The 24,579-nt window shown below is 44.7% G+C and overlaps 1 protein-coding gene across 1 annotated transcript in view; it reads left to right on the top strand.

Annotated features, from left to right (window-relative positions):
- DNAH1 (dynein axonemal heavy chain 1) overlaps window positions 1-24,579 on the top strand; it is a 1,256,292-nt gene that overhangs the window by 662,000 nt on the left and 569,713 nt on the right. The window contains exons 34-35 of the mRNA XM_085624793.1: window positions 1,821-2,007; window positions 11,283-11,374. Coding sequence (XP_085480919.1) covers window positions 1,821-2,007; window positions 11,283-11,374 — 279 coding nt within the window. The remainder of the gene's footprint in view (window positions 1-1,820; window positions 2,008-11,282; window positions 11,375-24,579) is intronic.

Genomic DNA, 24,579 nt, shown 5'->3' with positions numbered 1-24,579 from the left:
TATGCTATCTATCTAGTTTTTTAAAGTAAGCTGCACTGATGCTGACACTTATGAAATGTATTACACTCTGCCTGACTTTTATGATTTTATTTTGTTTTAAAATCAAATAAAGAATATTGATTGACACCATTCAGTGGGTATAAGTATTTTGTAAACGTTTATGATTGTTAAACATATATACTAAGGTACTACAAAAGTGAAAGTCTTATACTAGGTGTACTACTAAAGAGTGATACTTCTTTTAATATATATCTAATAAGTGGCTGTGTGACTGTATGTATACTTGTGCGTATGGGTGTGTGAGTAGTTGTATGGTTGTATAAGTGGTTGTGTGAGTAGTTGTGTGTGTGAGTGAGAAGCTGTGTGAGTGGCTCTATTGGTGAGTGAATGGATGTGCCAGTGACTGTATGGGTGGGTAGGTGACAGTGTAAGTGGCTCTATCAGTGGGTAAGTGGGTGTGTAGTTACTGTATGGGTAAGTGAGTGAGTGTCTGAATGGTTTTATGAGTTAATGATCGGCTATGTAAGAAGCTGTATGGGTGAGTGAGTGGCTGTTTGAGTAGGTGTTTTGTTAAGTGACTTTGTGTGTAAGTGACAGTATTGGTCAGTGAGTGTCTGTGTGAATGGTTGTACGAGTGAGTACAGGGATGTATGAGTGCTTGTATGGATGTATGAATGAGTATGTAAGTGGTTGTGTGAGTGAGTGTATGAGGGCTTCTGTGGGTGAGTGAGTGGCTGTGTTGAGAGGCTGAATGGGTGTGTGAGTGGGTGAGTGCCATTGTATGTTAATAAGTGGGTGTGTGAGTAGCTGTATGGGTGAGTGTGTGGTTATGTGACTGGCTGTGTGGATGAGTAATTGGTTGTATGATTGGCTGTATGGGTGAGTGAATAGCTGTGTGAGTGACTGTACGAGTGAGTGGGTGCGTGATTGGCTCTATGGAGGAGTGAGTGGGTGTGTGAGTACTAGTATAGGTCTGTGAATGGGTATGCCAGTGGTTGTACGGGTGTGTGAGTGGCATAGGAGAGGTTGTATGGGGTATGAATAGGTATGTGAGTGGTTCTGTAGGTGATGTCATCAATGATGTCACTGACCATGTCATGAGTGATGTAATATGGGAGGTCATAAGCAGTGCATTTCAGGGGTGTAAGTTATTGTTAGCTCAGGTAACTATAACTGCAGAATTTCACTGGTTTTATACGAGTGAAATCTGACCCTAACTATAACGTCCCTGTAGCCTTTGGTGTTTTCAGTGAATATATAAATGTATATATCCTTAGATATATACTTTGTGAGTACACGTGTGTGTATGTGTGTGTGTGTGTGTGTGTGTGTGTGTGTATATATATATATAATATATTATATCATATATATCTTGTACATGCTCAACATTTAAAAAAAAAGATTTGCTTACTAACTGCTGTTTAATTGGATTCAATCATGTTAATCTATTGAAGTTCCAATGCTGGAGTAAGAAAATAAGGGCCAGATGTACGACCTGCCAAATAGTGACTCACAAATTGCGTTACTTTTGCGACTCGCAATTTGTGACTCGCTATTTGGCATGTACAACAGTGTCTTGGACACTATTTGCGATTCTCAATGGGGGTTGCAAAATGCGAGGCTCATGAATATTAATGAGCCAATCGCATTATTCGACCCCATTTGCCACAGGTTACCTAGATTGCACATGAGTAATCTTAGAGAGCATGGAGTGTTGTGACAGATGATGAATTGGCACTGACCTAATTAGGAATGAGTGATGCATTTTAGAAAAAGGAGAGCCATATCTTTTTTATATTCTGACTCTAATGTCTATGCAGGAGCTGATATGCTTGAGGGCCATTCGTGATGTCAATGTGCCCAAGTTCCTTCAAGATGACTTGAAACTTTTTCATGGAATAGTATCTGATCTGTTCCCCAAAATCCAAGAGGAGGACATTGACTATGGCACCCTGGAGGAAGCAATCCGAAACAACTGCACTAAGATGAAGTTGAAGGATGTGGCTGGTCAGTAACTTTTTAATCAGTAACAAATGTCATTCATGCTTGTGTTATAAGGTACACCCACCACTTTGTGCGAATCCTGGCCAAACAATGAGGATACAAACCTGCATTCTAAAGTGCTGGCCATACTTTGCACCACTGTGAACTATTATTAATGTGAGATTCTGGGTTTCTAATTTGGGGGGAATCAACCCACTAAATTATTGATTTAGTATCTTCATAGGTCAAAAAACTGTTATTTTGATAAAGCCCCTGGTAACTGGTAACTGAGGCCTTAAGGAGCATGCTTTTCTGAAAGAAACTAGTGTTAAGTATTTAAGCATCAACAGACAATAGTGACAAAAAAAGCAGTGAAATTCCCAACAATGATGGGACAGTGGTTAGTTAATACTGGTGGGTTGCACATGTCATGAGTTTTACCTTCTGACTTGTATCCTGATTTAGACTTTGACAGGTGTGTTACTCTCCCATCTGCTTTATTACATGTGCCATAGCATATAATACACTTATAATAAGGCAGACAAGATATGCCATGTTTACAATGAAGTACCCCATTCGACAAACGCTAAATTAGGCCCTTAATCTTTCTTTCATAAGTCCAAATTCTCCAATGAGGCACAGCAGAATGCTGTAGCCAGAGAGGATTCCTCAAATTTGGAGACACATTTCTCAGGGTCCCACTGAAGCTTTAGGTTTGAGCTCTGATCAGGACAATCTTGAACTTTCTTTCCACTGAAGTCGCTTCGCTGCTGGAATAATTTTTCTGCCATTCTCCATATTGAAGTTGTTCTTTCAGACACACTCACATTTTCAGTCGGAGATACATTTCTCAGGGTCCCACTTAAGCTTTAAGTTTTAGCTCCGACAGCTCTGACTAGGGAAATATTTAATTTGTTTTCTACTGAAGTCACTTCGCTGCTGGGTCCAGTCCACAGTTCAGCAGTGGCAGGCAAGTTCAACAGCAAAGTCAAGAACAGCTCACTCCCATCTGGTCTGTTTGTTTTCCCACAGAGGAGCCCCTCTAACTAACCTTTTCTCACACTTATGCTAACAGAAGGCAAGCTTGTCCAACCTCTGAGAACAAGCAAATATCTCTCTGTCTTTTTTCCAGCACTTTCCTGTGCCTGTTGCCACCAAGACAGGATTCTTACCTCCTGTCAGGCAGTGTGATCACTCCCAGGAGTCAGGAACATAGGCTTGGGAAGGAAGGGGGGTACAGCTCACTCCTCCCAAGCAGGCTAGTGAAGTGGCACATCAAGGCAGTGAACTTCAAAGGCTGCCCTACCTCTGATATGTATCAGGGCTGACTCCCATTGGAGAAAACAGCCATCCCCCATTGCCAGGCACATTTACACCTGGTAGGTGGGAAATTAGCTATGCACGAGGGCTAGCCACACGTCCAGGGTTAGCAGCCTGGTCTGTACACCACAATTTTAGTTCTGCCATTTTTAGGAATGGCAGACTAGAGAGTTCTCGGTAGAAACGGTGGCCTACGCCCCCAAATGTGGGCATCTCAGAGGCTGATTAGCTGCAGGGACTAATTTCCCATTGGCTACTAGCTCCCACACCCATAACTCCCCTAAATCTAGGATTTAAGGGACGCCTGACACCACGACTTCAGATCTGAATACCTGGTTTCAAGGACGGACCCAGAAAAGGCCATGTTAGCATCAACGGGACTTTGCCCACAGAACCAAAGCAAAAGAGGGCTACTTTGTCCATGTGGAACTAAATGATCGAGCCTCATCTTTGGCTAAAACTTGGCACTCCCTGGCGGAGGGACCCCTGTGGAAGCCTGAAGCACCCTCGGACTCCACAGGACTAGTGACAATAGTCCCCTGCAAACTGCAGGTAAAACACCACTCTGGATCTATAGATTTGCTGGCCATCGGGCCCTCTGAGAGCTCACCCAAATTCAGATGGAGTAGAGCATTGTGGGAACTGTAGTCCTGCCTGCCACAAAGTTGCAGGCAGCTACTGCATTCACCAGGACCACAGACCATTGAAGTTACTTTTCGCACTACTACCAAGGCTTGTTAGTCACCAGTCCAGCAATAAACACCTTTACTCGATGCTGCTTTAAGAGGGAACTCCATCTGACCTGTGACTGACGTCAGCAAGCACTCCGTTGTTGTCCTTTTGCATCTTTTTCCCCTGCAGCATTCTTTTAGTGGTAAAAGCTGCTCTCCCGCGGCTCCCGTTCAGCTCCATGGACAGCCAGGACAACTCTGCACCCAGACTCCATGGGCCAGGTAAAATTGAACTGACTATCATGGCTTGGTCCTGGGACTCAGATCACCTTTGCTCTGCAACCATACCATGCAGCTCGACCTGCAAGTGACTGATTGTCACTAGTGTTTTTTTCTCATTGACCACAATGTTACATTTTTCTTGCATTATTTTGCGTAGATTTTCTGTTACTTCTAAAATCTATAATTATACTATTCCGTTCATTGTGGTTTCTAAATTATGATAAAAACAATTTTGTTTTTTATAAATTAGTCTTGGATTTCTCTTGAGTTGTGTCAATTACTTATTGTCCATGTTTCAACTCTGAAATGCTTAACACGTATTTCTCTAGTAAAGACTGACTGCTCTTTGCCACTCTACCAGAACTGAGCTAAGGATTTACTAGTGTGATTCCATGGACCATCTTTGGGGTATTGTGATAGTATTATATGGTGAGGACTAACTCCCACACCAATAATGCTCCACTTTCCTACAAACACATTCTATATCTATAGCAACGCCATTGAGGGTTTCGATGTCTTGCTACGGAATAAGTGGGTGTGACGCTAATGGATATGCCTTTGAGACCCAAAGCTCCTTTGACAGCCAGTGATGCTCTTTCTGGCGAACTCCCCTCCAACCTAAGGCAAAAGAGAGCAACTAAAGCACAAGATAGGCATAATTAAGTGAAAGAGGTGACTCTGCAAAGAAGGGCCTCGTATGCAGCACATTATAGCATGAAATGGGATCATCATTTGTGTCTTAGCCACCCTGCCCTATTGGTATCTTTCATAGATTTACATGCAAACCAACCTACATCCTGTAAGCTGAACTACATTATTTGCACTTGGTCTCAGCATAGCTAGGATTGTGGTTTGGGTGGAGGTATTTGGTCTGCAGGGCAAGGGCAAAAGGAAACAAATAAGCCCTCTTGATTCTTAAAAAGACTAGAATCAAGTTTTTTAGAAAATAAAGCAGTATTATCTGCAAGTGTACTGTTTTTTACAGATGATCCTCTGTCTGATTTTGTGGAATGTTCAAAAACGCATGGGAATCTATAAAAGATGTCAAATATTGGACAATTACATCTACATTTAAATATCTTAATTTTATTAGTGCCACCACGGATGAATGAGATACTGCACTACATATTGGTATCTGAGATATTTCTCAGATGGCAATAACAGTACCAGTGTTCATGGATTTCTGTAATCTGAACAACACAACCTGCTTAAAATGCTTGCAAACGTTTCAGGTTCTGGTGTTTTGCCAGTTGTATTACAAGACACTATCTTCTCAGTATGACAATTGGTTTCTTTTCTCTACCTCACTTCATCTGGTCTACTGTGTTTTGGTTCCCATCGGTTAAAATGTTTATAATTCAGCTCTTAAGTGTAAGGATGCTTTATGTAAAGTCAGTGTTCTGATAGAGACTTCGAGCCACATATTACTCACATTTAGAATTTTCCCAAGTCTTCAATCTGTATCCGTAAACTTTTCAGCAGTACCTCTGCTCGATGGTAATTGGAGCTGTGCTGCTTCACACAGATGCTGTTCCTTTTTGTAAACGATGTGTGGAGACTGTATACGCCCCACGTGCTGACTCAGTTCCTTTCTTTCCACACCACCAAATGCAGATCTGTAGCTGCTTCTCGTATCTATGAGACCCTTACCTAAATCAAAAATTGTTTTACAAGTTGCGAGGAAATTGTCATCTTCCAAAAAGACAGGTTTTAAACAGTGTAAGACTGTCGCAAACAACTGTATTTAACAGATCCTCGTCAGAATTGTTTATGGTGAATGAGGTGGACCCACGATTCAAAGGTCTACAGCGTTTGTGCGTAGATCAGCCCGAAGGCCATACTCTACCATGAGGCAAACCGTATTGCGAAGTACTGGAAGACTCTACAGCAAGACCGGTCCCAGTCGAAAGTTCAGACCTCATTCTGTTCAAGATACAGAAGTCGAAGGAGCGTCTTGGAGATCTCCCTTCATCTCGTTCAAAGTCTTCAGATGAATCAAAGAAAAACACCATACCCCAAAGTGGAATTTGGCTCCTTCCCGCCACTCACACTCCGCTAAAAAGTCACTGTGGTGGTGCCACATATCTCCATTTCCTCCTGAAGTAATTTGACTATAAAGCCACTCCTGCAACTTGTTTTAGAATAATCTGAGTTTCCGGGGCTGTCTGCTACTCCTAACAGATCAAAGAGTTCTGTGAGGCCATGCTCTGACTCTTTGAATCCTTTCCGATTCTCTGGTGTGCCTGCAGGTCCCAATGAGCTGAGAGGATCTCCACCTGGATTATGGCCAGTGGGTTCATCCTCGGCACCAGCTAGACCCTCAGAGCCCCCTACAGGGCGGCCTCCAGCTCCAATCTCCACTCCGCCTCCGGGCGCCTCAATGCTAGCTGGTTCTCAGTAATTCGATACTGATGCAGACTCCATCGATGCCGAAAGACAAGGCCCCATTTATCGTCTCTGACACCAAGTTAGTTCCTGTTCAGCCTTGGCCGAGAGTGCGCTCGTTTGCCATAGAGGTCTTCTACCTCCTCTAGATCTGCCTCGACCAAGACGTATGCACACCCTACATTTCCTGTGTGGCGCAGATTTGGTCAATGATTATGATGCTGGTAATGAAATTGATCAACCTTATCAGGAGGAGAATTGATATAAGAGCCTGCAGTACGCCAGTGGCCATGATAAATACGCTGAATCAGAGCTCCTGTCATCACCTGGTCCTTCCACTAAGGAGAATGCTTCTTTTGCCATGTTAATGCATAGATCACCCACATTTCTTAACTTCCAGCACCCCATCTTGGAGGTCAAGACCAATGTTCTTACAGAGTCCTTCAGCCAGGGTCAAACATCCACTCAGTCACTCTTGCCTTTTAAGAAGGCCCTTACGGATATATTGTTGGGAGCATGGGCCTATTTTGTTCTGGCCCCCTAGTCAACTGTCATATTGCATGAGATCCCTGCCCGGCCCGAGCCAACCCGGGGTTTTTATCTCAGCACCCTTCTCTTGAAAGCTTGATGATGCAGGCATCTGCAGGAAAGCTAACACTAACATTTTACCTTATATTCCCCCTGATCAGAAGTAAAAAAGTTAGAGATGTTCAGGAAAGGCATCTTCTACTCCACCAGCCTTGTGCTTTGATCAGTGAATGCAAGCAGCCTGCTGGAATGCTATTCCCACTCCCTTTGGGATTCGGTGGATCAAGCCTTCCCAGGGGTCCATGAAGATTTTCCCAGACCATACAGGATGGTTTTGACACGGCCAAGTTCACAATTCGTTGTGGCTGGTACACCACTGATTCCATTGGACGGGCCATTGACACCAGTGTTGCCATTCGCAACCGCACTTGGCTGCGGTCCACCAGTATTTCAAGCGATGTTCAGTCGTCTATAATCAACATGCCGTTCAATGGGACTCGCCTGCTTGAGGATGACAGACTCCACTCTCAAGCAGTTCAAGAAGAGCAGTGCCAAGGCATGCTCTCTCCCATGCACCTTGCCACCCGCATCAGCTGTAGCGCTCCTTTGATGACTTCTGCAGAGGCGCCCCATACCACCAGTCATTTAAACCTCCACAAGGCGCCCAGCACTTAGCTGTTGAGATGTGTTGCCCATGCCCCCTCTGTCAAGTTCATAAACCATCTAGTCCACCAACCCTGCAGCCCCACCTGCCAAACCCCTTTCGAGTGCCCTAAGCAGATCACAGGAGGCAGATTTGATGATTGTTGCTGGGCTGGCAGTCCATTACACTGGTTAGGTGTGTCCTGCAGATTGTTCGGAAGGGCTATGCCCAACCCTTCCTATCCACACCACTGCACCTTCCACCATCCTCCCAGCGACTGACAGAGGACCATCTCTCTGTTTTGCGGCAGGAAGTGCAAACCCAACAAAAGGGTGCTGGCATCAGAACTAAGAAGTGTTTTTTAATCTTGCTACCTTATGGTGCCCAATAAGGATGGATGCCTTCATCCTATTTAGGGGCTAACAAAAGAGTGCCAGCACCAGAACTATGAAGTGTTTTTTATTCCCGCTAATTTCTAGTTCCCAAAAAGGACAGAGGCTTTCATCCTGTTTTAGACCTGCACCTTTCTCTGCAAGGAGAAATTCAAAATGCTCATGCTAGCCGAGGTCTTGTCTGCCATCAACCCTAGGGACTGGATTGTGGCCTTGGACCTGCAGGACGCCTGTTTCCATACACCCGTCCTGCAGGCCCATCAGCACTACCTGTGGTTCGTGTTGAGGCAGAACATTTTCAGTTTGCTGTGATCCTCTTTGGTCTCACTGGTGCCCCAAGGACAAAAATGATGGTGGTGGTGGTAGAACATCTTTGGAGGTCAAGGGGTGCCAGTCTTCCTCTACATCAATGACTGGCTGTTGACTCTAATTTCACCCCAGTCTACTGAGATCCTCCTGTTATCTTTGTGGTTCACAATCAACTAGCCATAGTCACATCCTTCTCAGATGCTCCCTTTCATCATTCTGGACATAGTCCTGTTTTGTGGCTTTCCCCAGAGAAGAGAGTCTAGGTCATTTATGCTGTGATTCCAATCTTTCATCCTCTGTCCTTTATTTCAGTGACTTTGACTATGAGGCTGCTAGAACTAATGGTCTCCTGGTCGAGCACAGCAGGTGACATAAGTGAGCTCTGCAGTGGGATCTGAAGTCTCAGTGGACCCAAAATCAAGGGGACATCTCCAACCACGTTTAGATTTCAGAGGAGACTGCAACAGATCTGCAGTGCTAGTACTGGACCGCGATTGGGTCAGTAGCAGACCCGCCTCCCTTGCCCACTCAGAGCTGAAAGTGGTGACCGATTCATTGCTTTTGGGTTGGAGTGGCTATCTGGGAGAGGTGGTGAACAGATGCCTGTGGTCTCCGGCAGAATCCCATATTCATATCAACCTTCTGGAACTGAGGGCCAGCCGCTTGCCATTGAAAGCCTTCATTCCAGCCATCAAGGGGACACTGGTACTACTGCTCACAGACAATACCACCATGTGGTATTGCAGCAATCAAGGCAGGGTGGGTCACAGACCTTGTACGAAGAGGCCCTGCGCCTCCGGAAATGGCTGAACCACCAATAAAGTTTCCTGGTGGCGTGCCACCTGTCAGGATCATTGAATGTCAGGGCAAATGAGCTCAACCGTCGGTGCCTAGCGAATCACAAGCGGCAATTACACTCCGAGGTCGCACAAGTTCTCTTCTGCGAATGGGGAAAATCTTGGCTCGATCTGTTCGTCACCGCCGAGAATGCGCTTTGCCAGCACGTGTCTCTGTTGGCCTTTCCAAGGTATCTCCCAGTCAGAGATGAGTTCTGCCTTGGATGGACCTCTGGACCACTGTATGCCCTTACACCAATAACACTTCTGCCTCGACTATTCAAGTTCAAGACCTATGGAGCATAAATCATTCTGGGGGCTCTGGATTTGGAACCAAGGGTATGGTATCCAGAACTCCTGGGATAGAGCACCTGCCCTCCGATCAGGCTGCCTATTTAGGAGGACCTGGTGTTACAGCAACTTGACAGGGTTCCTCACACGGGCCCTCTCAATCTCCACCTTCATGCTTGGAGATTGAGCTGCAACAGCTGAACACCTTTGATCTTACTCCAGAGGTGATTGATGTCATCTCGCAGCCGGGCGTCCCTGAACAAAAATTGTATACGCATGTGGTTGGAACAATTTTGTGACTTGGTGCGATACTCAGCAGATAGACTCCCTCAAGGCAAGGTTATCTGGCATGTTATTTGTTTTATCCCTAGCCTAGCAGGCTCTCCCTTTTGTCATGCCACTCTGGGATCTTAACTTGGTCCTTCTATTTCTGATGTGCACAAGCCGTTTCACAGTTGTTCCTTTTGGCTTCTCACCCTCAAAACAGTGTTCCTCACTGCCGTAATATTACTGTGTCACATCAGTGATTTTCAAGCTCTCTGTGTCAACCTGCCATACACCACTTTCTTCTCAGACAAGCTAATTATGGACACAGGCATCTTTCTTGCCTAAAGTTGTGCCAATACACATTGGTCATACGGGCATCTTTACAGCATTCTATGCTGCTTCTCTCCCTTCTCAGGAAGAGAGATCCAAGTGACCAGTGAGCTTTTACATCGAGTGTTCCAAAGAGCACCGGGTGGACATGATTGAAAAATGGCAAGGCTGTGCTAAAGAGAATCGTCCCCCACTGAATTATGCTCTGGAATAAGGTCCCTTATGCACTTGCTAAAAAGCTGCATCTGGAAGTACTGCATCCTCATTCTACCAGAGCCAAAGCTGCTACCATTGCATTGACACACAGAGTCCCTGTCCTGGACATTTACTAGCAGCTATGTAGGTATCCCTCCATATGTTCACAAAACACTATTGTCTGTGCAGTCAGGTTTGCTGAAAAGGGCATTTTTCCACTTGGTCCTGCAGGACTTTGTGGTTTAAGTCCTTCAACAGACTCACCTTCAAATAGGTATTGGTTTGGTGTCTATTCAAAAGGTGGGGAACCTGTGGTTAGAAGTCTCTATCAGAAGAACATGTTACTTACCTTGGTATCCCTCTTTCTAGTAGATCTCCCATCCTTCCTGTTCCTGTTCTGTGTTTGGACTTTATTCACTAATAAGATCCCAATTCTAGGAATCTGTGCACACCAATTTTCTTTTGGGGCACTGTGTCTAGGAATGTGGAAACTCTTGTAAACAACTAACATCAGCTTGGGAGAATGGCACCTATATGGACTCTGCACATCCTTTCCAGAGGGGAACAGCATCACTGCGGAGGTGCACAGTTCCACCTACCTCTGTGCAGAGCTACTTCTGAAACGTTTCCACATCCAGTCTAACGCCTGGGAAATATTCAAAAGGTGAGTAATATGCGGCTAGATGGAGTCTATACCAGGAAGAGCGTTACCAAAGGCAAGTAACTTGTTCATCAATGTAATTCCCTTCTTTGTCATGGCAAAAGAAAGAAGAGATATCATGGTACTTTTTATATCCATTCTATAAATTTCATACCTTAACTTAATTCATTTACTCATTATACTTTTTAGGTTTTGTTACTAAGTGTATCCAGTTATATGAAACAACAGTTGTACGTCATGGCCTCATGCTGGTAGGACCAACAGGTTCAGGAAAAACACAGGTAAGTAAAATAATTGTATATACTTTAGAGTTTTTTTAACCTTCACTGGTGTACTTGTGTTGTTTTAGCCACATGCGATGAAACAGGCCTTAAGAGTAGAAAGACATTTTTTAGGGGGGTTTTATACAACGCAAACTAGACTCAAAGGTATCAGAGTATTTTACATGAGCACCAGTTGCATTATACACGGACACATTCATTTTTGTACAGGGAGATTAAGTGATATGCCCAGAATCTCTGCAGAGACTCAAACCCGGTTCCCCAGCTTTGAGGTCGACCGCCCTAGCCTTTAGCCCACATCCACTCATTCTAATCATACCTCTTTGCCACAGCCAATCACAAACTGTACTCATCATAAATATTTTGTTCTTTGTTTATTTCAATATCTTCTTTGAAGATAGCAGTTCAGTGAATTCTCCCCCCTGGACTGCTGGGGCTCTGTTAAGTCTGACCTTTGAGACAGTTTTATCTGTCTCTCCAGACTATTGTTTCTTAAACAAATGAATAATATAATATGCATATGTATACGTGTTATGAACACAGTGTTCCACGAGGGTGGATGCCAAGTCCAATCCCTCAGTCTCCCCCTGTAGGTTGACTTCACCCCTTACAATGGACCAAGGATGTAAAAGAAGATCCAGACTAAGGAAAAAGAGGTTATGGAGGGAGAAGGAAAGACACACTCCTGCAGGCTAGTGTGTAGAAATTCCGGAATGCATTTGAGAGGCAAATTATCATAGGACACAGTTTAGAATCTCAAAGTCTCCATCTAAGGATGAGAGAACACAAGTACTAAGAGTGTCTCAATAGAGAACGTATATTAAATAAGAGGGTAATAAGTTGCTGGACTTTCCAGATACTAACCCTGGGCGTAGTACTACGCTACGCTTGCGTAGTGTGCATAGTTTGCGCTACGCGAATTGCACATAGTACAGTGCAAAAACGCGTAGCGGGCATTTTTTGCTTGCTCGCGGTCCTCAACGTCAAGTTGGCGCCCGTGAGTGAGCAAAATGACATCCCGGTGAGACTTGTTCCTAGTTCGCGATCAGCAACGTCAAGTTGCCGATCGCGAGCATGGAAAATAAACCTCCCGGCGAGATTCTCAACGCGGGGAGGTCAGGTTTCTCATTGCGAGTGGTCGCGTATGCTCGCAACCGCTCGCGATGAGAAACTACCAGTCAGCGTTGAGAAAGCTGCCGCTCGAGTACAAAGCTACTCGAGAGGCAGAAAACGACCGCTTGCACTGTGCAAGATGCTGTTTGCAATGATTGCACAGTACGGACAAGCATCCGGCACTGTGCAATCATTGCGAACAGCACTTTCCCTACCACACTCCGCAGCTCGAGTAGCTTGCGTAGTGCGAAGTGCACTTCGCGTAGCGCTACTACGCAAACTACACCCAGGGTTACCAGATACATGCAGACGGGACTCTGTAACTAGCTTCTGGTGTACCGCAGACCCCACTCAGGAGCTGAAGATGGAACTTCACGCAGAGAGGAGGTTTAGACACAGAGACAAACTGCTAAGAAGGTAACAGAGCAGGATTCACCAACAAATGGTAAGAGAACCAGAGGACTAAAGGGGACGAAATGAGCCAGAAAATAACAAAGGTGAAGGGTCGACAACAAAGATGAAATGTTGAACAAGCTGAGTGCAAACTATAGCAAAATGAGAAGAGCCACATCTCTTGCCAGACAAGGGAACTCTTTAGAGGTTGGATTGAAATACTTGTTTTGCCACTACCCACTCACAAGTGTGCCTGCTTCTGGTAGTTCTCCAGTGGCTGGGGTTGTGGATGGAAATGTAGTTTTTGGAGCAAGTCCATATTTTCCACTGACCTGTTTGCGGTCTCCTGCAGGTTTTCAGTCTCTTGTGCTCAAATGGGTCTTGCAAACTGACAATAGAGTAGTTTAGGTCATTGCTCTTCATCCATTGGTCTTTTAAACTGCTTTTAGGAAAGTAGGATCTACTTCCATGGTTACCCCACTTTTTGCCTTGTGTCAGTGTGTTTTTGATCTAGCCTGCTGGGATTCTGCTGATCAGGAACAATTGTGTTCTCTTTCATAAAATGATTCTGGTAAGTACTTTGGTACCTCCATAATTGGCTACTGGTGTACCCTTGTAAGTACCTAGAATATCGTACTGAGGTACACAGGGCATAGGTATACCATGGGTCTCCCATGGGCTGCAGCATGAATTGTGCCACCCATTAGAGACCACTCACAATGTGACTAAGGCATGCCATTGCAGCCTGTGTGAGACGGTGCTTGCACCCCTCACGACAGATATAAGTTTCCTTGTATCTGAGGTTACTGCGCTTAAAACCTATAAGTCACCCCTCTGGTGATCCCTTTAGTCCTGCTGGCTGGGTGCTTGGTTATACTTGTGAGGGTGCCTCTGCATGAGCAGGACACACCTAATAAACCCGTAGTCGATTCTCCAGGCTTTGTAAGTGCGGTCAGCCATTTTAAGACATATAGTGGACATCAGTCATTACAAGATGTCTAACTATATAATGGTTGCATCAAACCCAGTCATGTTTGGTATCAAACATGTAGGAATCATACCCCAAAAACGATTCCGGTGTTGGAAGTATGATGCATTGTACAGGGGTACCAGTACTGGTACCGGTAACAACCTTTCAGGGTCTGCCAGGTAGCTAGTGCTGCTTCCGACCACAGACACGATTCTGCCCTCCTGCTGCTGAGCCAGACTCGAGCAGGGGAAGGTAGAACAGTAGGTTTACTTTCACAGGAAGGTGTGGCCACCTACCAGACATGGCTTAGTGTATTGCCAGCACCACCTGCTTTGAAGGGCACAGATGGTGCCCTCCATGTATACTCCATTTTGAGCCAGGTCCGGAACCCTTAGGTCCTGATCTGGTGCAAAACTGGACAAATGACAGGGGAGAATCCACCCCTCTGTAGAGCCCCTCCTCTGGGAGGGATTCCCGAGCGGTTCCAACCCTTTCCTTAGAGTATTTAAGGTCTCCCCTGTGGGTGGGTCCTCAGATTCATTGTGGGACCAGACTCAAGCCTGAAACTACGCCACTCTTCAACCATCTGGACACTTGGACTTTGTTGGACTTTGACTGAAACTGAGACTGCAACTGAGAAGACTCCTGCTGCTCTTGGTCTCGCTGTTCTTCGAGCCTTCTACGTCGTCTGTGTCTGTGCTTCATGCACGTTCTCCCAAAGACCCATGGGCATCAAGGACACCCAAAGAAATCAAGTTAGGGAGTCATTCCCTGGATTCACAGGCACCGCAACAAAGCTGACCGGTCTGCTGCTCCTGTCATCCAACGGACTTCCAGAGGCTCAGAAACACAGGTGGTGGTTCTGCATCTCCCTAGAGCCCTGCCCTGTCTTCTCAGCAGTTTTGAGGACAGTATCCCTTGTCAGGGGACGCTGGGACCAGGCCCCTGTGTACTGCGTCAAATTGCTTTTGCCAAGGCCTGTTGGCTCTACACTCCAGAGATCCCCAGGCTGCAAGAAACTCCAGTCTTCAGCACCTCATCCTCCAAAGAACAGCATTCTTCCTGCAGTCCTCGCATCGTCGACCTCCATCTTGGGTGAGCTGCATGAGGTCCTTTCGCAACTCCTGTGCCTACAGCCTGTGGGTCCTCTTGAGGGTCTTCCTTTGCTTCAATAGGCTCCCCTATTTGCTCGGGCCTGCTCTGACTCTCCAGCTCTTGATGAGTCTCTTGGACCTTGCTGATCCCAACATTGCTCCTTCTTCTTTTACTACACCAGTTGCGGCTACCAAGGCTTGTTGGTGCTCTTGCCAAACACCGACCACCTAGTCACCCGCATCCGACGTGGGACAGCTTGGCACGGCTCCTGGTCTTCCTCAGTGTCGCCTGGTCCTCACAGCTGCAGTAACAAGTTCACTGCCTTCACTTTTTGAACCTCAGGACATCGGTGGGCATTGTGCTTCAATGCCTCCTGGTCACCTCCGAGTGGCATAGACTCTGTCCCCTCTGCTTGCAGGTTCTTCACTTCCAGAATTCACTCTTCGATTCACTGGACTTCTTCAAGGACTCCTCCGGAGGTATTTCTTCCGAAGTCTCCCATTGTTGTCAACAACTGGTTCTGACGTCCTTTCAACCATATGCACCCATCTTCCCTGGTGCAGGAAACATGGTTCCTGGGGCATCCGTGGGTGAGGTGGCTCTCCAACCTTCTGTCCTCCAATGGGTTTCTTCGGGGTCGTCTGGGAAGGGTCCTTTTTCCATAAAACTGCAACTTCTCCATTGACTTTCATTGGGCACACGGCTGTGTTTCCACTATACACACAGCCTTCATGGGGTTCCGTGGTACTTAACTTGGGTGGTTCCTTGTGTCCTCGTTGCTTGTGCGTCTTCTGGTCCAAGTCCCATTCTCCTTTGCAGTTTGCATTCCACTTTCTTAGTATATGGTTTGGTCTCCCCCTTACACCATCAGAATTGATCTCAAGTGGAACTAGACTTAAATGGCTCTCTTTCTTCTAGAATCCTGCTGGACAATGGGCTAAGACAGGGATGTGTCCTTTCTCCTATGTTGCTCACATTATTCCTCACAGATTTACCCTGTGTCCTCGGTAATTCTAAATCTTTTTTGCGAAAATGAGTGGCAGACATATTTTGTGTCTCCTTTATACGGATGACTTGACTATTTTAGATTTTACACAAGTATGCCTCCAGAGGAAGTTGGATAGGTTTTATCTGTATTCTGTGGCTAATAAACTAAAGGTTAATACAGAGAAAACAAAAATATTTAACTTTGGAAAAACGTGGAAACCATATAAGTGGGTATTAGGTAACAATACGGTGGAGGTGGTAACCTCATATAAATATTTAGTAATGATGTTTAATTGTAACATTACATTGGGCCCTGCTAGAAGAAATGGTGAAGGCTTGTGCCCTTTCCACTGTAGGTGGCCTAGTCAAATTTAAAAACACATATGGAGGACCATCTCTGTCCCTGGTATTTACCGTTTATAATGCAATGATTTCAACTCTATGTTTGCTTGAGGCTGAATTGTTAATCATAGGTACAGAGGCAAGTTGGGAGTTGTGTGAGAGTAAATGCCTGAAAAAACTGCTTGGTGCACCCAAATGCAAAATGTGCCCAGCAATACGACTGGAAGGAAATCTGTTGGCTTGGAACTTTTTAGCCTATAAAACTACTATTCGTTTTTGGTATAAACTTTGGACCTCAGAGGTTCCGTAGGTGTCTAGCCTCTTTGCTATATAAATATCAAAAGTGATCCAAAGTGGGCTGCGCCAGTTAGTTCTAGATTGCTGAAAGTTGGGTCATTACTGAAGATGGAAGTATTTAGTGTATGGGAGGTGCGTCCCACCTTTCAAGAAAACACTCAGCAAGTTACACGTTGGAGTCCTGGGATTATCGTAGGATGTACCCTTATTTAGCCGCTTTGCCATGCCCCCAGTATAACACTTTTGAGTGGCGCTGAATTTATGATTTTTAAAATTGGATGAGTTTAATGTACTTTTTGCTTCTGTAAAAACTGCACATGTGGTTTACGTGTTTGGTAAATTTTAATGTGCATCCCTTGTTAGAATGTTTACACTTTTATAGATTACGGTGTCAGATTTTAAAACCATTGTTTTTAAAATCTAATATATGGCATTACAATGAGACACTGGCACTTCTCACGAAGGTGGGGTTTTTTGATGTGGCCTATACGTTAGCAAAATATTTAAAAATGTGCTTGGGCTAGAAGTATTGTTAGTAATCATTATTGCTTAGTGCTGGCAGAACTATGTTGATTATATAGGAGGAGGACTGAAACCGCAAACTTGACAACAGGCAGTTTTTTTTGTTGGGACTTGACATGCATGTGTATGCGTATGTTTTAGAAAGCTGATGAATGGGACTTTGGGAGGGTAGCGGGGGTAGGTTGCGGGGTTTTATTGTCAATGTGTGGACATTGTTAAATAGACATGTATCTAAATAATAATAAAGATGTTATACCTACCTCTGTAAACAGGGGAGCACTGCTTCCTGTAGGGATTTCACTTGGGTAAAAATGCAACCACATAGATTACCATCTAGGTGTCAACATTCTGTCTATTCAAAGACATTGTGACTAAACTGCTGCTTTCTTTCTACTTTTTGCTAGAGACGCTACACCCTAACCAATTATAAAGACAACCAGTCCTCACATATTAGATGGGAAAAATTAGAATGTACTAATATTGATCCATAAGACAACTCTTTGATTTTGTTTTGTAAAATGGTTGCATTTTGTTACTCCTAATAGCAGTCAAGTCCCATGGGTGGGAAGTGTCAAAATGGGGATTGTATTGTTCTCAGTTGTATTAAATAAAGGATTGTTGAAAATAAACTGTGAGACCTAGCAGGTAATGGCTGCAATGGGCATATTATTATTAACCAGAACATATTGGGACCATCCAGATCCATTTACAGATAGGGCCAAAAGTAGGCGATACAATGAAATGGTCAGGAGAAATTTAGAGAAGGCACAACTCAGCAGTAGGAAGCTGCAGCACAGAAATGCACCAGCTGTTTTGGTTTTTGCAAGTCATGCATTGTAGCACCCACTTGCCAGAGGGAAAAATCTAATGAATACTATTTGTATTGCTGAGTCATTATCTTTTAAATATTCCAGCTCTATAACAGGTTATTAAAAAATGTCATAAGTCCCAACCTGCAGCTGTGACTTTTCAAAGACAATAGGTCTGCATGGCGAATACAATTTCAATTAAAGTATCTATCAGAGTCAATGTTTCTGTATGCATCTAACTTTATTCTTCTTCTGCCAATCTAGAATACCAACATTTCATTCATTCAACCATAAGTAATGGTCTTTGATACCGTATGAATAGAGATGACCAATGACATTAAAAATTCCTGCTCTTTCATCTGAAGATTTTTCTTTAGATAATTTATGGGAGATATTTGTTGCATGCGCCTCTCTTGCTACACAAACTATAATTCCCTTGGATGGAACTAACTCTTAATTGCACCACTTTATGAGAAGAGCATTTGTCATGATACAAAATCCACAGACCGGATTTTCTTAGTGCCACAACAGCAAAGTGTTATTATTATAGTTATTGCTCACATGATTACAACACTGATAGGAAATACCAGCACTCTTACTGATGTGCAATATGATCTTGCACAGCTGAGCAGTAGTCATGTTGTGTATCTGGAGATCAAGGTTTGATGTATCTAACATTCGTCAATCTGACATATGCTACTGATGGCATGCATATGAAAGGGCTTAGGGTCCTCTAGAAGTTCATGTGCATAGAATTGTCTATACTTAACAGGTTCACCCTTCATACTAGACTATGCTTATCAGTGCTTTATGGAGGTGACAAAATCTCATTTTCTGAACCTGCTAGCTGAGTAAGGCATGTTGTGTGCTTTCCACATTGCTTTATATTATATGTACCAACAGCTTGCATGTAGCACTGATGAAGCAACATTGGACACCCCCAAAATCACCCAAGACACATGCAGCGACATTCAATATGCACTGATGTGTAATCATTATCAAAGAAGGAACATAGCCAACAGTTCCTAAGTAGTCTTTACTTTGATTATGTGGGGAAAAGAGGGTGTGATTCCAAAATAATGTTTGTGGAAGTCCTCATCTTTGGGAACAACACCTCGTCATGGAACTCTGTCCACCCCCCTACTCAGACAGACCACTCCCACAACCTCTGCATCATCCTTAAAAGCAAGCTGTCTATGAAGGAACAGGTCCACGCAGTGTCATCTGCCTTCTTCCACACCCTACACATGCTCCGCAAGATCCTAAGATTGCTCCGAGTCAACAGCATAAGGACCGTCTCCCAGGCCCTCATCACCAGCAGACTGGACTACGGAAACACACTCTACTTCAGAACCACCGCTTGTCTCTTTAAGAGATTAAAGACAATTCAAAACGTAGAGGCAATACTCATCCTCGACCTCTCCAGAAGGACCCACATCACACCCCACCTCAATAAGTTATACTGGCCCCTAATCCAGAAGAGATGCCAGTTCAAGATGCTGACCCACACATACAAAGCCCTACACACGAAGGACCTGAATACATCAACAAACGCCTCACTTGCCACCAATGACAAGACACCTATGATCAGCGTCCCGCTTCCTCGTAGAGACCCCCTGGATCCGCTGAACCCACAGTGTTGGATGCTCCTTCTCACACCTGGTGGCCAAGGCTTGGAACGACCTCCCCCTACACCTCAGGACTGCACCTTTGATCCAGCAATTCAGGATAGAACTCAAGACCTGGATGTTTGAATGAAGAAGCCATTGCACAGCAGCTAGCTTCTCCAGCGCCTTGAGACCATCCTTGGTGATCAGCGACACTATATAAATGATTGAGTGATTGGGCTGAAAAAAAACCAAAACCATAGTTGAACTTGGTGCCCTATTAGCAAGAGTATATTCTTTCACATATAAGTTAAATGACTAATAAAGCTTGAAACGCGGATTATACTTACTTGTTGGGGGTGTTGACGGACGCTCTGCTGGCCGCTCCTGAGGTCGCTGTCCCCCGGCTATTCTGGGCTGCGTGTCTCCCCCGCCGCCGCCACAGCATCTCGCGGTTCGGAGCGGGGGGAGACTACAGCCCCCCAGACTCCCTTGGGCCACCGACGTCATCCACGCGCCCGGAGGCGCTTAAAAGCCATCCGCTTCCCCCGCTCCGCGGGACGCGCGCGGGCTGCGCCGGGCTAAGCCCGGGCAAAGGGCGGGCCGTCTGAGGCCGTCAGAGGGCGAAGGAGGTCGGGATGGGACTACCCCTTAACATTGTGTTACATTTGTCACATCTACTGGATCTACTGGAATTGGGGTGAGTCCTGTAAAGTACTGTAAGCAGTGTCATCACATACTCATATCTGAGATGACGAAGGGGCCTTCTAAATCAAGTACAAGGGCAGCGGGCATGGGGACTTTGGACAATTTTTTAAAACAGGCGGAAACTGCTGTAGTTAATGAAATCGCCTTGGTTGAACGGCGACTGTCTCTTGACCCCACTGGACACCCAAATATTCCGCTACCTTCGGTAGATACTCCCTCTTCTAGTGCACCTCCAGCTGCATTGTATCCCCGTGTGATTCCCAATGGGTCAATTGTGGAAGATTGTCAACCGATAACTACTGCTCCCTTACACATAGAAAGCACAGCCCCCTCACCTGTGGCCATACACACCAGACAGTCTAGGGCTAAAAGCGACTTGCTGATTAAAGGGGGGAAAATTGTCACGGGGAAAAGAAAGGCTAATAAAAATCCAGAGGGCAATCGGAAACAGGCGAAACAACCAAGGACTAAAACTATCGCCTCAGGGTTGGATCAAACTAATAGTAGTTTTTCTCATATAGATAGAGTGGAGTCGGATGAGAGAAGGTGTGATTGCCTTAATTCAGGCACGGACAAGAGTAGGGAGTCACTCATGTCGAGCCTTGTTTCAATTATGGATGCTCACCTTAGATCATTCACCCAGCCCTTAATGGATACTTTGAAGCGCATTGAGGACCGTATTAGTATTATTGAATCTCACCTCAGTACCAAGGTGCCCAAGACAGGCCCAAGTACCTTGGTAGGGGATACACTTAGTACAGTTACGGCCTCAGTTGATAGTTTGTTGAATTCAATGATTACTCCATTACAACAACCAGTTCTTCCCGCTGTGACTAACAGTTTGGGATCTAATATTCTCCCATCATTAAAAGACACACTGGGAAACACACATGGAAAGGAAGGGCAAACACAGATTAAGGGGGGGGGCACATTCTTTAGTACCCCAACGTGGAGGGGATTTGTCATTACATTTACCGGTAGAGGCATGCCCTTACACTATAATCCTAGCTAACGTTCCTAAATTGGAGGCCGATAAAAAAGAACATTGGACCTCCCTGAAAAATAAGGCTCTCCACTATTTGTCAAATAAAACGGTCTTGGGCCACCATCTTGACAATCATTTTATGATGATTAGAAGGGTTCCATGGGTGGGCAAGACTGCTAAACACCTGGAGGGAGACTGCATAGTTGTAAGTTTCAGATCCCCAGGGCTGGTGAATGATATACTGAGACAGGCAGGGTCATTGAGAATCCATAAAGAGTTTGTGAATGTTCTCCCCTTGGGTTTTTTCTACCCCCCATTTTATACTAGACCGATGGTTTTTGACCAACCCAATAGACTTGGCCCTAATAATTTTGCTGTCCCAGTCTCGAATAGATTTGATGTCTTTTCCAATTTGGAAGAAAACGAGTGACTAGGAACACGCGAACAAAGTATTACCCCTGACATATGGACTGTTGTCCCTGAAGCCGTGATATCGCCAAATAATGTCCCCACTTGACTAAACCTGAATCAGGGATTATTGGGTCCCTCATCTAAACTGATCACCTGGAACATAGCAGGCCTACAAAGTAAATTAGATGACCCTGCTTGGAGAGATCTAATCGGCCTGGGCGATGTCATTGGCTTGCAAGAAACATGGGACACAGAGGACACGCTGAGTATTGATGGGCATGTTATCTTTTTTGCATCTGCTACCCCGACTAGTATGGGGAGGGCGAAGGGTGGGTTGGTCACTTTAATTTCGGCAAGTATTCCCGGGTCATTGACTCAATTAGAAACAGGCTCGCCAAATTGGTTGGCAATCCAAATTTCAATGATCGAGGGATTTGACATTTTAATTGTTAATTTTTACAACTCCTATGATAGAGTTGCCACGACTGATCACCTGGCCGCGTTAAACTGTTTTTTGGTTAATCATAAGGAGAACAACAAAAATAATAGTGAGAATTGTCTCACCGTAATAATGGGTGATTTTAATATTCATGGCTGTTCTCTTAAGTGCTCTTCCTCGGATCCCTTGGGTCCGACTGAGTTAGGGGATGCTCACTTCGAACATATAGTGGCGGGTGATTTTCTGGAAACCATACTGGCAGACCACGGTCTGCTACTCCCTTTTATGGAAGATGATAATATACCCACTTTTAAAGGAAATGGGAAAAATTCAGTTATTGATTATATTTTTGTTAGCTCAGTTTTTGGGGTTAGTATTAACAGCTACATGGCGACTTGGACCCATTTCAGTGACCATAACCCCGTGATCCTTAGTATTTTGAACCTCTTTAAAAAACCTGTTAAATCCCAAGTTAGCGTAGATAAATCTGATATCCGTCCTACAGATCAGGATCGCAGAATCAGATGGAACAAAGTTATTCCAGGCGATTTTTACAATAATTTAAAAAGTAAAGTAGGACCTGAGCTAAATACGTGCCTGGATTTTGATGCAGGGAATGATGAGGTTCTGGTGGCATACTCTGTAATCTGCTCACAGATCCTTGCAGACCTGAGTTGCCCAGGTAAACATAAGGATAAGGCCGAGCTGGGGTGGTTTGACAAAAACTGCTCAAATGCAAATAGAAAGCTGAAAACCGCCCTAAAGTCCAAGCCAGTGAATAGGGTTATTGTTGCTGGGCTGAGGAAAGAATATAATAAAATCCTGGACATTAGGAAAAAGAAGATTAGGGAGGACGCGTGGGAAGAACTCTCTTGCGTGGATGTTCTCAGAAATAGCGCCAAGTTTTGGTCAGTGGTAAACAAACCCTTCTTTCGTGACACATGCAATGACCAACTAGATTGCGGTATTGGGAAACAATCATGGCACTCTCATTTTAAATCAGTCTATGAAATGGGCACCTGTGGGGATCCGAGTATTTCTTCCCCTATTGTGAACCCATATACTTTATTAGTCTCTAAGACAGAGGTGGCTGAGGCCATTGGGAAAATGACAAGCAACAAGGCTCCAGGTCCCGATGGTGTCCCAGCGGACCTCTTTAAATCTGATCTTGAGACTTGGTCCATAGTATTAACAAATGTTTTTAATAGGGTATGTATCGCAGGAATTCCGGACACTTGGTCCGAATCTGTGATCATTCCTATTTTTAAGAAAGGTAACAGGGGGGATCCTAGCTGTTATCGGCCTATCTCCCTTATTGATTCAGCAGTGAAGGTTCTGGGGCGTGTGGTCCTGGGCAGACTAACAGACTGGCTAGAAGATACGGATACCCTTTCGTGCCTACAATATGGGTTCCGTAAGGGTCGCGGGACCATAGACCAAAGCCTGAACCTCCACCTTTTAATAGGTAAATATACCATTGCTAAAAAAGGGACGTTATATCTAGCATTCATGGATTTGTCCTCGGCGTTCGATCGAGTAAATCGTTCGAAACTATGGGGGCTACTCCTTAAATGTGGCATAGATGCAAATATTGTGTATTTCCTTGCGGATCTACATAGAGATCTCACTGCCACTGTCAGATATGATCGCCTTGGTAACTGCACGGATAAGATCGGAATCACTAATGGCGTTAGGCAAGGTTGTATTTTAGCCCCCCTGCTTTTTACACTTTATATTAATGATTTGGGCTCTGTATTAACTGAGTCATGCAAGGATATCCCTAGGGCGGGTAAATACCTCATCCCGGCATTATTATATGCAGATGATGCCGCCCTTTTAGCACGAACAGCAGTAGGGCTCCAAAATCTTTTAGATTCCTTTGCAAAATTTATGATTGCACTTGATCTTGGCGTGAAGTTTTCCAAATCCCATGTGATGATCGTGGGTTCTAAACCAAAGAAAGTAAAGACTATGTTTTGTGAAGGCCATGTTCTATCCCGGGTTACCAGATTCCCTTACTTGGGGGTCATCTTTGATGATAAGTCTACTTGGGCCCCACAACTAGCAGCTAAACGTAATGCTTTTGCAAGGGCAACACTCGCTGTCCTAGAGTTTGGACGTAAATTGGGGGTGAAACCTATGCAAGCTATGTTGAACATCTATGTAGCTAAATGTACCTCGATTGCATTGTACGGCGCTGATTTGTGGGGAATTAAAAACGCTTTAGAATTACAGGTCGTAGAAGACACATTTTTAAAATCTTTATTATCCCTCCTCTGTTCAACCTCGGGCTATATTGTCCACCAAGAATGTGGGATAGACCATCTAGCGGACCGTATAGCTATAGCCCCATTTTTTAAATGGATTTCAATTTGGCTAAACCCTGAACTAGAGTTGAACCATGCGATCATAAAAGATTGCCTATCGCTAGAGTATGGTAAAACTATTCCCTGGTTGAACTATATCAAGAACTTAGCCAGGGAATTGGGTCGGCCAGATATATTTGATTATCCTAGTAACATATTAA

The sequence above is a fragment of the Triturus cristatus genome, chromosome 9 (assembly GCF_964204655.1).
Source record: "Triturus cristatus chromosome 9, aTriCri1.1, whole genome shotgun sequence".
Lineage (NCBI taxonomy): Eukaryota > Metazoa > Chordata > Amphibia > Caudata > Salamandridae > Triturus > Triturus cristatus.
The sequence above is the reverse complement of the archived record's forward strand: the minus strand, read 5'-3'. Positions and strand labels throughout refer to the sequence as shown.